The sequence below is a fragment of the Copadichromis virginalis genome, unplaced genomic scaffold, assembly GCF_057382275.1.
Source record: "Copadichromis virginalis isolate Kocher_CV1m ecotype Utaka unplaced genomic scaffold, C_Virginalis_male_GT1.1 unmapped_scaffold_3, whole genome shotgun sequence".
Taxonomy (NCBI): Eukaryota; Metazoa; Chordata; class Actinopteri; order Cichliformes; family Cichlidae; genus Copadichromis; species Copadichromis virginalis.
In genome coordinates, this window is record NW_028188591.1 from 272,706 (window position 1) to 285,890 (window position 13,185).

At 41.7% G+C, this 13,185-nt stretch overlaps 1 protein-coding gene and 1 long non-coding RNA gene across 2 annotated transcripts; one reads left to right on the forward strand and one right to left on the reverse strand.

Annotated features, from left to right (window-relative positions):
- Positions 1 to 738: 738 nt before the first annotated feature.
- LOC146679402 (uncharacterized) lies at positions 739 to 7,496 on the reverse strand. Its single transcript, XR_014918661.1, has 2 exons — positions 1,398 to 7,496; positions 739 to 1,363 (listed from the first exon to the last, which is right to left on the reverse strand). It is a non-coding gene; the product is annotated as an uncharacterized LOC146679402 (long non-coding RNA).
- A 167-nt stretch (positions 7,497 to 7,663) lies between these two features.
- On the forward strand, positions 7,664 to 9,451 carry ankrd34bb (ankyrin repeat domain 34Bb). The gene is made up of 2 exons (XM_085450474.1): positions 7,664 to 7,866; positions 7,969 to 9,451. Exons 1-2 carry the CDS (start codon positions 7,664 to 7,666, stop codon positions 9,449 to 9,451), a joined length of 1,686 nt encoding a protein of 561 aa, XP_085306600.1.
- The last annotated feature ends 3,734 nt before the right edge of the window (positions 9,452 to 13,185 follow it).

The following is a 13,185-nucleotide window of genomic DNA, read 5'->3' on the forward strand; positions in this document are numbered from 1 at the left end:
AAACAAGTGTGTGACATGTCAGGTTGTGCAGTTCTGTGAGCCTGTGTGTCCAACTAGAGAATGTCCTGACATGACCTCCCTGTGTAAATAAGGGTGAACGTGCGTGTTTACATAACTCTCTATGTGCCTGTTCTGATGTAGGCCTGCAAATGAATTAGAACAAGGTCCTGCTAGACCCTCCAGTTATGGACGGTGAATACAATGCTGTGGATACCATTTGAAACTTGATTACAATGATGATAACCTGCATACATTAATCTTTACTCAGATTACCATAGATATAAAACAAAGATTATACTGTCATCAGATTCCACAATGGTAAATGATTAATGATTGATACTTCTAAATATAACTGTGATCATAAGAATACAAAATAAAATATCTCCTGGTCACATTCCTCCTCTTTGGGCTGGCTTGCCAGCCCAACTCACACCAGGATTTGTCTCCAAACCAAACAAACACGTTATGACACTTATCAACCCCAACACCTCCGTTGTTTTCCAATTTTCCCACAACCCAGCTGTTCTTTTAGCTTCAGACTCGAGTTTCAGCCTGTCACGCTTCAGGCCCCTTTACCACCTCCTCTTGGAGTGAAGAAACGCCCTCGGATCCTTCTTTCTTCGACTTCCGGGGTTAGACCACCCTTCAGTCGTTACACAGATCTAGGGATTATTCAAACAAAGATCTGTGTGTTTGATGTCCGTTGTCACCGCCGTGTCCCCCTTTTTGCCAAAAGCCTCTCGAACCTCGTTGGTCTCTGGTGTTCCTAGTTTTCGCCAACCCCTTCCTGGTTATCGCTGTGGTTATGGGATCCATCTTCTCAAGGAGCCCCAAGGCCATGACACTTGACCCCAGTTGCTGTGAAGGGTCCCCATATCTCCGTGTCCCCGTCTGGTGTCTGTTCCCTTCTCTGCAAGAGACAGAAAGCCAACACCTCTCCTGCGCTGGCTCTCCTAACCTAATGTTGTTGACTTTGTTTATTCCAATCCTATGCCATGCTTATGTGTATAAGCGTGCATGCACTTAACCCTCTGCACGTGAAGTCAATAGCTCCAATATATCAATCCGATCCGTTGTCGGATGAAGCTTTTGACCTTCACAGACTAAGTGCCAGCTCCTTATAAGCACATTTGCAATGTGTGTATAAAAATGAACAACAGACCTCAAACAAATTGGGCATTCTTAATTCTAACTTGAGTGTAGTACTCAGTTTCTGATCATCTAATTATGCTTCTCACTGGTCCCCTAAATTGTCTAAAAACCTTTAATTTTGCCATACCTAAATTATTAAAACACAGACCAAATCATAGACCCCCTATATAGCTTTTGCCTTTATGAGCACACTTCAATAATGAGCAACAACCTGCAATCTGTACCAAAAATCTTCATGGTCACACCTGCAATTAAAGATCAAATGCACTTTATACCTGTTTTAATTCTTCCTTATATAGAACCTCCTCAGTTTCAGGTTAGTTGCGATTAATCTCAATTAATCGTTCTAGTTGTATTTTGCAATTCAGCTAAAAAGCAAACCTGTTAAAGTAAACAGCTTATTTACAACCACCTGCAAATCATAAGAGTAATAAACGATTCAGCACAACAGACAAGTATCATGTTCAGGTTTCTCCAATCATTAAATCACTATTATTGCCGCAATTTGCTTTATTCACCCTTTGGCAATATTACTCCAAGAGAGAGAGAGAGAGAGAGAGAGAGAGAGAGCCCCTAATGGCCAGTTAGTGGGCTCTAGGTTAAACTGTCCCCAAATTAGTTATTTGTTATTATTACTTGTTTTCATGTCACTTGTCTGTTTTCTACTGCACCCTTCTCACCAAAGCAAAGCAAACATTAGCAGCATATTGACCGTAGTCAGCCATCCACATCCCATAGATGCTATAAAAACATTTCCTGTAAAAGAATCACACATAAATTCATCCACCCTCTTGTTCTATCTCGGTGGAGGTTAACCTTAAGTCGTAGTCAAGTCTTGTCAGCTTTTACCAGTCAGTCCGTTTGTTTTATTTCCAGTCTTTCATCCATTCATTCATTCATCCATTTTTCTTTCTTTGCTGATAGTGGAAACCATCGCCGCATTTAGATTTCCGCCCTCAGCAAAATGACGTCATTTCAAAAGAAAAAGAAGAACTTGAGATCGGATTACCTCGCTGAATCCTTTTTTGGGCAGGGACTCTCATTTTCTAATTGTCCCCATATAAGTGGCTTTCTCCTGTGCCCATTTTAATGTGGAGAAACTCACTTGCAACAATTTTCTCGCCGACGTGTAATGCTTGTAATTTCCGATGTGCAGATCTGCTTAAAGAAAAGATTCACAAACAAAAATCAGTGCACTGTTCAAAATATAAAACAAAATAAAATAAAAGATAACAAAAACAAAAATACCAACGCCCGGGTCTTAGGACTTGTCACTGAATATTCCTCCCATCAATAAAAATACCCACCTAAACCTACACAGAGTCAAATCAACACCACCTCAACCTTTTCCTATTCCTAAACCTATATGTTTTGCGTTCGTGAAACAAAATAGAACCGTTTCCATATTAAGTAATTTGAGCTCTTAAAATGTTTTAATTCTCTTAATTCTGCCAGTTTATTTCAACACTTATTCAATGTCTTTTATTCAACTGCTACTTGGTCACTCAAATTTTACCTGTTCAAATTGCCTAGGGTTCAACAAAGTCTAGATCCCCGTTATCATGAAACTTGAACGGGTGTACGATGATTTACTTACAGTAATTTAGAATCATCACTCAACCTAACTCTAATACTGGCACTGCGTGACTTTTCTCACACTGGAAACCAGAATTTAGTACAGAACTTTAATACCTCAGGCAATCGTGTTCAAGGGCTGCCCCCCCCCTTTCTCTTCTTCTTTGTCCGTGTGTTCCTCCTTTTATTAAATCTCCATCACAATGATGTGGTGCTCTGAAATAAGACTCACACTGTTAATTCATCGTTTTCACTCTGCACCACTGCTCAGGCTGTTTTCTTTTCTTTTTAGTGTACAGTAAACAATTGAGTCGAGGCCTTAAGCCCCAGATATCTCGCACGGGCATCGTTTTCATAACCAAACCGCTCCGGACCCTGCTCCCCAGACCACACAAATGCCCTCTGGGCTTATTATTGTAACAGATTCTGTATTTGGATTTGTTGTGTGCAGCATTGAGCCTTTGTTAATAAAGCATTCTTCATTGCAGCAGCTGGAGCATTGTGTGTCACTTCTTAGTGAATTGAATCAACATTTTGATTTTGGTGCATGGGTGTATATCAGTTTTCACTCACTCAACGAGTGCATAAGTGTTCATGTGTGTGTTTCTCTTCATTCTAAGTCGGCGGATGCAGAAGTGTGTGTTTGTGTGTTTGTATTCATCACCTTCCTGCTCTGTTGTTTGGGTAAACCAGCGGCCTGACGCATGCCCTGGGGTCCTCCCCTCCTCTTTGGGTCTGTTTTCATCCGTTGTTGCAGCTGCCTGCATCTTCTCCTTGTAACTTGACCCTTTTGCTTCTGTAGCTCTTTCAGGGTTTACTCCTGCTGTTGGAACTTTGCGTCAAGTCTGACGACCTCCTGCTCCAGCAAGCTTCCGCCTGATTTCAAGTCCTGTACGTGAAACTCCACGTCTGACTGATGAGTTCAACTAGCAACCAGCTCCTCCGGAGCCGTGCTCAGTTTCTGCTCCGATGCCTTGAGCTCTTACTGAAGGCAAAAACCTCAGAGTCTTTTCCTTCCACGTCAGATTGGAGTCTGTTTATGTTGTCCTTACTTTGCTCCACGGCCTTCTGCAGCTCTGCTGTTCGGCTCTTCTCAGAGGTCAGCATTCTTTTGCTCACCCTCCCTTTTCCTCCGGGCTTAATGCGCGTCTCGTCACAGCTTTGTCAGCTGAAGCTTTAGCGTTCTCCATCTCCGCTGCATGAGATTGTTTTCTGCAGCACTGTTGACATCCTCAAGTTGTTGTTATGAGTCCAGCTGGTGTGGCCTTCAGGGGTCAAAGGGTCAAAGATGGTCGCGGAGAGGGCAACGATGGTAGAGGGGAGGGTAGGAGTCCAGGTCAGCTTCGGCTTTCAGAAAAAACAAAAACAAAACAAAACAGGCGAACAGGAAAATGATGTTGTGCTGGCTGTGTTGTGTTGGCTGTGTTATCCCGAGAGGGGAGAAACAACGAGATCTCCCTTCCCCCCTTTTTTTGTTTTTTCTCACCATATAATCAACTCATAACCCCCCAAGTTGACAGGACAACACAGGTACGTGTTAAAATTCTTAAGATCCTGTTTAGAAACCTAAAAAGGAATTTTCTACCATTCAGTAGTCCTTTGTCTTAAACACTCAACAAAAACATATCCCACTTTAACCACTAAATTTGTCGTATCCTCACTTAATCATCAGACCAGTGTCTTTGTCTTTTAACGTTAAGTTGTCGTCCTGCAACCCAGAGAGTCTATTTGTCAGTAGTGGATAAACTATATCATTTAAAAACAGGTGTATGTTAAGTGTCGCTACTTTAACCTTGCATGTACGTGCACATGTATGTAAGCTGTTTCTTCATTGCATGTATGGGTGCGTCTGTATATAGAATAGAATAGAATTCCACTTTATTGTCATTGCACATGCACAGGTACAGGGCAACGAAATGCAGTGTATGGGTTAATTTAACTTTTTCTCAAATGAGGCATTTCTCTAACACGCACATGTGTCTATTCCTCACACTTCTCATACCTTTCTCTGGTTGTGTGTGGTTTTATTTGTTTCAGTCATTTACCAGGAACATCTTTTCCTTTTCTCCATGTCTTCTGCCAGAGGTTAATACTGGTGAGATTCAGGGACACAGCACCCAGAGCAGTTCAGCGAGAAAAACCTGCCTAAAACTACATTCTCTCTTTTTTTTCCGGGAGGGGTGGGGACAACTCTGGTGTCCAGCCGTGAATTTTTAGCCAAAGCTTGGCCTGTCTTCTGCTTCCGTACTCAGGTTTCCAGGTTAAGAAAAAACACCTGTATGAGGACACTAAACATACATTTAGTATTCGTATAAACATAACTGCCTAAATTATTGAACTCTTGAGGAGGGTTGATTTAACTCTTTACTAACTTTAAACCCCACAAGTAAAAATTTCATATGTTCTTGACTGCAAACACATAAACTGCTTGATGTTATTACTAATCATTTTCCTCCACAACACTCCAAATCATGTTCTCTCTTGTGTCCAGCAGGGGAATAAGGTGACCTCTACTCTCACTGCTTCCCCAGTCAGAGACAATATCTCACTCACACTTCCACACTTTATTGTTTTCCTTTTTTCTTGACTATTATTATTTCACAGAAAATCAACTGACCTACTTCTCCTTCCTCTTCTGTCATGCAGAAAGTCACACACACACAGCACTCGGCCCCCACCTTGTCTTTCTCTCACAGACACACCTACACACACACACACTCTAATCGTCCTTTCACAACAAAACTTCACAAACGTCCACTGCAACAGTTTTAAGCACGCAAAGCCAGCGAAAATTCACTCTCACATTCACTTCCCTAACAACTACAAAGTTCTCACATACAAAAATAATCCAGACAATCTACCATGCACCGTTTTCCCTCCTCATACGAGAGACTCAACCAACTTTTAAAAGCTTTATTTACACAACATCAAATGAAGCACAGATCTCTGCCTTTTCCAGGTAGAGAAGAAATACGACCCAACTAAAAAATCTCCCAGCAATCACACAAAGTTCTCAAATCAAATCGTTTTTTCACACTCTGGATCCACACAGAAGAAATTCAACAACACAAGACAGTTTATACAATTTACACTTTTAAATGCACACACACACACGGGTAATTTATATACAATATACACACGGGCCCGTATAAACACACCGCATGCCAGAACCACTTATCTCGTATATTTCTCTAGCGGTGTTCCTATATTTTAGACTGATTTATAAGCATCTATAGCCCAGGGCCGCGCCCTTGCTGGTCAATTAACGTTTCAAGTACGCCGCCTTGAAAACGGTCACATTACTAAATTCTACTTAATTTATAACCGTTTCCCGCAGCTGGAAAGGAGCTCCACCTCTGGCGCTAGTATCAAACCCACGCCTTCAGCTATACTTAAAACTCACAAGGCAGCCACGTTAAAAGGTCACGGCCGGGTCCGCGACCCTGTCGATCAAAAAATGCAGTATAAGACAATCACCCATTGATTGTCTAGCCTTTTTTGACGGGAGTCCGAATCCCCGCGGAAGGCCAACTCCGGGCTAAAACCTAACCACGCGTCCGCGATTAGGGGTCAGTGCCACCTGCTGGACGAACTGCATTCCTAGGAGACCGCGTCTCCAGTCCTAAATAAATATACTTGTTTTAAAAGCCTCACGGTGAGCTCTCAGCCCCCCCGTTTAATTATCTGAAGCCCAAAACCGCGTTTTTGCTACCCAATTAAAACCAAATGCCCTACACTAGCTGCTGATCTGGCTGGCACCCAGTCAACTTTCCTTTACACTCTTTAAACCGTATTAACTTAAACACATAACCTCTTAACTCAAAATTCACCCCCAAAATAAACAGCAATGAATTTAGTCAGACTACTATGCCCTATTTTAAAACTAATTACTCAAGATCACTATGGACCAACGCCAGAAGCCCATACTGAGTGAATATTATTTAATTAAATTTAGTTTTAACTTCCAATATAGCGCCTTTGGATAAAAATCAACAGGTGGCACTCACCTTTTTTATGTCACCTGGCGTCACTCAGATAGGCTGCTGGCCTCCGCCCCTGTTTGTCACCCACACGATAGCTGCAAGCTCCCCTCTCCCCCAACCGGAGTTTCGGCACCAAGTTGTTACGTCTGGTTCAGTTTGGGTAAGAAGGAAAAACAGCCGAGTCCGTGTAGGTGACAAACATAGTGATTTTATTACATACTTCTAAGACAGAAGCATGGGAAGACAAGCGTACAGCCACAGATCTCCAAAGAGTGGACAGCTCCCCGTCCTTATGTAACCCATGATGACATCACACAGTTAGACCTTACTGGAAATGATAACAGTCTCCCCATAGTCCAAAGTTCTCCTTATACAAACATCAGATGATACTTTAGAGAAAACAAGTGTGTGACATGTCAGGTTGTGCAGTTCTGTGAGCCTGTGTGTCCAACTAGAGAATGTCCTGACATGACCTCCCTGTGTAAATAAGGGTGAACGTGCGTGTTTACATAACTCTCTATGTGCCTGTTCTGATGTAGGCCTGCAAATGAATTAGAACAAGGTCCTGCTAGACCCTCCAGTTATGGACGGTGAATACAATGCTGTGGATACCATTTGAAACTTGATTACAATGATGATAACCTGCATACATTAATCTTTACTCAGATTACCATAGATATAAAACAAAGATTATACTGTCATCAGATTCCACAATGGTAAATGATTAATGATTGATACTTCTAAATATAACTGTGATCATAAGAATACAAAATAAAATATCTCCTGGTCACAATAGGTAATGTGATGCTCAGATATGGTTTGGGACCCACAGTGTAAAGCTTCCAACAGCTGCCCACTTGATGGAGACCTAAAAACTTCTTACATTGTTGCAGGGATGTTTTGGGTGCACCTTCAGACAATGAAGTGACAGTGTTTCATCAAAGGTCCTCACAATGGATGAGTCAACAGAGGTTCGAACAGATGGCAATTCCCTGTTGAAGGCTGTATATTTATGCCGGCTACGTCTGACTCGGCTGCTCCTGGAAGGAGGAGCCTACATTAATGAGAGTAATGAGCATGGTGAGACACCACTTATGGTAGCCTGCAAGACATGCTATACAGATTCACAGAGTGTACCCCAGCACAAGATGGTTCGGTAAGTTTTATATATTTTTGTTGAGCATTAATATCTTCTAGATAATTGATAAAATAAATGTACCCTTTACTTTACTTTACCTTACTTTACTTTTACTACAAGGTATCTTCTTGAAAATGGTGCTGATCCAAACATCCAAGACAAGACTGGGAAAACGGCTCTAATGCATGCATGTCTTCAACAAATGGGAGCTGAAATTCTGTCACTTCTTCTTAACAGCGGAGCTGATCCAACCCTGGAGGATCATGGAGGTTTATCTGCGTTAGTTTATGCAGTTAATTCTGGTAACAGGGACATTCTTAGTGTACTCTTAGATGCCTGTAAAGCCAAGGGTAAGGAAGTTATCATCATCACCACCAACAAACTGCCATCTGGCCATCAGGTGACAAAGCAGTACCTTAATGTTCCTCCATCTCCTGAAGTTGAAGAGAGTCTGCATTACTTACCAGCATCTTGCTGCATGTCGCCATATGAGGTCCAGCTACGAACGCCTCCTCAGGGCTCTTCAGCAAAAACCTCTCCTCAACCTGGCAGCCCCCTTCGTGCCCTCAAGGATCCCCAGTGTTTAGGCTTAGGGCATGGCCTGATCAGATTTCAACCAGGTTCACCAATGCAACATCGAAGTCCTCTACGTGTTCCCGATGTGGATAAGCGACCTAACTTCCATCAGCTACACTCAGAAGCCTGGTCCAAAAGTCCTTCCCTGTTGCTCCAGCAGAGTCAGGCGTCCTCTCTGACTGAGGAACCAGTGGAAATTACTCCGGAGGAGGTGCTGTCTTTCAGAGTCGAAGAACATCCTCCTGCTATTTCACGGCACCAGAGCATTGATTTCAAAGATGCAAAAGGACTTGTGAAAGCATTAGAGATCTTATCAGGAAATGACAACAGGGGAGGTGGTGGGAAAAAAGGCTTTGGCAGAAAGATGTCATATGACAGTGCTGCAAGTTCATTATATTCTGTTTCACACCCAAACTTGCTTCAAGATAGTCTTGCCTTTTCCCATGAATCCAGACCTGCAGATGAAGATTCATCTGACTGTCTTACACAGATGAATGTTTCCAGTCTGCAAAATGTGGTGCGTCGGCGGAACATTGGTATTGCCCACTACAGTTCTGACTCTCAGTTGCAGCAATTCAGCAGCAGAGACAGAACCTCAAAGAGCAGTGGTGGTGCTGGATTGGCAGCGGAAAGACACAAGCTGGTCACCAGCAGAGCCTCCAATCTGTCGGAATCCAGGGAGTCCTTGGAGAGCTCGGCCCAGAGGCGAGCCACTACAGGGCTGGAGCGAAGAGGCTCAGGAGCTCTTCTTCTGGATCACATTGCCCACACACGCCCCGGATACCTGCCTCGTTTGAATCCTCATATTCCCATACCAGATATTGGGGTTAGCTCTAACTCTTCCTGCCCTTTGAGTGGAAGTACCAAGACACTGAACGGTGTTCTTATAGGCCCAAAACCTGTTCTACCCTGTGTACCTGTTTTCCCCAAGGATCTGAAAGCCAAGAAAATGTTGTGGAGGCGTCACTCAATGCAGAGTGACCAAATAAAACAACTTGCCAACTTTGCGGAAACTTTTGGGCACTAGAAAAAAAAATCTCTCAGGAGAAAATATGTGTGCAATAGCTGTATTATAGCTATAACCCCATCTCTAATGCCAATTCATATGTGCTTTAAAAGTGATTATAGATTAGATGTGCTCACCTGTGTCAGTGTGTTGTTTTAGAGTAACATTTTAATTATCACCAGGGCAGTTTGGAAATGATAATTATAAATACTTTAGTATGAAACATTGCATTTCAAATACCTTGAAAACAAATGTATTTAAATATTGTAGTAATTTTGTAAACAGTTGTGAATAGAACAGCCCTCTTCATTAATACTTCGGCCATCCAATCATATCAATTAATGCTGTATGTTTATTGGTGAGTCTGTTCTGAGAAAAGTGACTAGTGTTATTATATTAGATTAGATGAAACTTTATTAATCTCACGGGTGGGTTCCTCCGGGAAATTGAGTTTCCAGTAGCACAGCACCGACAGAAGTTGCATGTTACAGACACAATAAAGGGGAATGAGAGTAAGGATATAAGCATAATTATACCATATATACACATATATAAATACAGACTATATAATAGAGATAAATAGGAATACTAGTGGATTCCACATTTGAGTGAGTCTATTGCACAATGATTATTGCACAGTCGGATGTAAGAAATATATTGCAAATATAGCACAAGGAAAAAAGCACTACAGGTCAGTTGTTCCCAACCCTCCTTTGTCCCCGTTTCCTCTCTCTCTCTCCTCCAGTGAGGAGTTAAGCAGTCTGATGGCGTGTGAGACAAAGGAGTTTTTAAGTCTGTTGCTTCTTGACTTTGGGAGAAGCAACCTGTTGCTGAATAGGCTACTATGATTATTTACGACCGTGTGCAGAGGATGCCCAGCATTGTCCATAATGTCCAGCAGTTTCTTTAATGTCCTTTTCTCTGCTACTGTCACCAGAGTGTCCAACTTCATGCCGACTACAGAGCTAGCCTTTGTTTAGTTTTTCCAGCCTGGATGAGTCCTTCTTTGCTGTGCTGCACCCCCAGCACACCACAGCATAGAACAGTACCCCGGCAACCACCGACTGGTAAAACATCCTAAGGAGCTAGTGTTGGTTTTGTCTGTGAAGGTTCTCAGTCATCCAGGTCATCGTAGTCTAAGGAGCTTGGAAAGAAAAAAAAGTGTCTGGACTTCTTTGAGTTGCTTGAAGACATTTTACCTCTTATCTGAGAAGCTTCTTCAGTTCTAGAGTCAAATGTTGGAGAGTCCCAGATTTAAGCCATGTGGGAGTGCCCCCCAGAGAGGGACAATGGACCCCCTAATGAACCCCTACCTAATTACATGAGCCAAGGTGTGAAAATGGGTGTAGTTCACAATCAGCTAAGGTTTTCGGTGAGCTCATTGTGAAACCTAGCCCCACCCTATCATGTGATTTCCTGAGGTCAGAAGTCCCGGGATGTGAGTGGGCATTAAGGCGTCTGGGAAAGGATCTCAGAACTGGATTATAGATGGCAGACAGTGGACACAAAGGGCTTCTTTCACTCCTCTTTCAAACCATCTGTCTTCTTTGTCCAAAATGTGAATATTGGTGTCCTCGAAGGACTGACCTTTGACCTGTAGATACAGATGGTCCACCAAGTCTCTTCCAGTTGACGTGGTATACATATACATATATATACATGTATAGATATATTTTTTTCGGATCCAAATAAACAGATGCGACCAATTAGATCCCTCCATCTGGCAACAAGTGCACTCCTAACTCAAGTCATGCGCTAGTACTGATATGGAAATAGTAAAATAATACTTTACCTCAGTCAATGTGGTCCCAATAAGAGCTGAAATTGCCCCATTGGCATCCTGAATATATATGAAAGCTTCAGATCGTGGATCAAGCCATGACATTTTCCCTGTTGCTGCTGCCTTGAGAGGATTGGATAGACCCAGAATCTGTTTCTTCCTTTTCTTGTTTAGAAAGCTCACGACCAGCTTATCGTCAGTTGACGTAAACTTTTTTTCACAGTGCATTTTTTGATGATGAATTTTCAGCAAAAATACAATGCATTCCATTACATGGCAAATTCAGATATAGTTCTGCAATCTGTTGGGTGTTTAAAGGCCTTTAGCCTTGCACATACTAATTAGAAAACTGAAAAAAAATTGTGTTATCTCTTATGTACCAACCACCTGGTCCTTATGCCCTGATATTGAAAGTTAAAGACCCTACAGTAAAATTTATATCTCAGTGGTGCAAAAATGTTGGAATAAATAAGGGACGGATAAGGGCCAAAATTAATTATCTCAGTCTCATGTACATGCATTCTTTATTCACATACATACTCTATATTGTCAAAAGTATTCATTTACCCATCTCCAACTCATTGAATTCACATGTCCCAATCATGTACATGGCCACAGGTGCACAGAGGTTGCCAGCTTTCTGCAGAGTCACAGTTCAGCCACAATGACGAATCAACTTCTCCATCTGGAAATCTTATGAATGCCTAGTTTTGTGGCTGTGGCGCATTTTGTATAGCTTCTGTTCCTTTGTTTAGTAGCTTTCTGCCTTCACCTGAGAGGGTGTGCTCTAAGTATGTGACTTCATAATTAGAGTTTATTTAAAGATACCTTGTGGCCTTAACTCAGCCAAGTGACGTAACACAGCCATGGTATTTTGCTTACACCCTTCCTCTGTGTGGCCAGTCACTAAAATGTCATTACGTAGAGTAGAAACTGTCTCTGCTGCTGGCAGGAGGCAGGACATCATTGATTTCTTTAAAGCTTCAGCATAGAGAGTGGGGATTTGCTACTACTGGTAGCATCATTTCAGGGATTTCATTTATTGCTCGCTGATCATGCACTAGTTGGTATTTTGCAGTATTAGCTTTCTTCACCACTTAAACAAAACATCACTCTTTGTTTTATTATTATTATTATTATTATTATTATTATAAATTCTCCTTTCTCAAAAACAGAAAATGAAATCGTAGTTGTTCTTGGCTGAGAAACACAAAACCTCCTTCTTTCTTTTTTTCCCTTCAAGACAAGAAACTAAGTTTTAACTTTTCTGACTTATCACCTAAAGCAAAGCAGACAACCCAGCTCTCAGCTGGCTCTGAACTTATCATCATCAAGGTCGCATGGTGAGAGCTACTTCAGAAATCACAGTACTCCTCTCTCAAGCAACACGTCAAAAAACAAAAAAACAAAAAACAAAACTCAGCACACTACACAGAGAACAACAGCCAAGACACAACTGAAGATGCTGTTCTTCTTTGTTCTCCTTAAATTTTAGAATAAACTTCATCTGCATTAGTAAATCATATGCCTAATCATTATGTGTCACTGTGATCTACAAGTATGGTCACAAATTTATTTATTTTTCAAAACAAAACAAAACAAGTTGCTGATAGCATGAACACTTTACACACATGTGTCAGGATGCAAAAAAGCTGCTGCCAAAGGCAAATCAGAAGTGTGAGGGGAAAAAAACTGAGCTCACAGACAGCTGCATGTTTGAATTCTCATGAAGCTCCTGCTGTAAAAAAAACAAACATATTACTTGCTCATCAGCTTACAGTGACCACATATTTAATTCAGCTTCTCAATTATGTAGCTTTAGCTGTTGTCTACAGGGTTTAGCTTATTAGTTGTTAGTATAGGTGTGCTCTATATTTCTGCAATGTCTCGTCTAGGATGACAGGTTTTCAAGCAGGTCAAGTGCCTCTTATGCACTTAATTAGTTTACATATTTTCTTTATTTTCTTCATCCCAT

Coding starts and splice junctions, on each gene's coding strand:
- ankrd34bb (XM_085450474.1), top strand. CDS start 7,664: ATGGATGAGTCAACAGAGGTTCGAACAGATGGCAATTCCCTGTTGAAG. Junction 7,867..7,968: donor CCCCAGCACAAGATGGTTCG/GTAAGTTTTATA, acceptor TTTTACTACAAG/GTATCTTCTTGAAAATGGTG.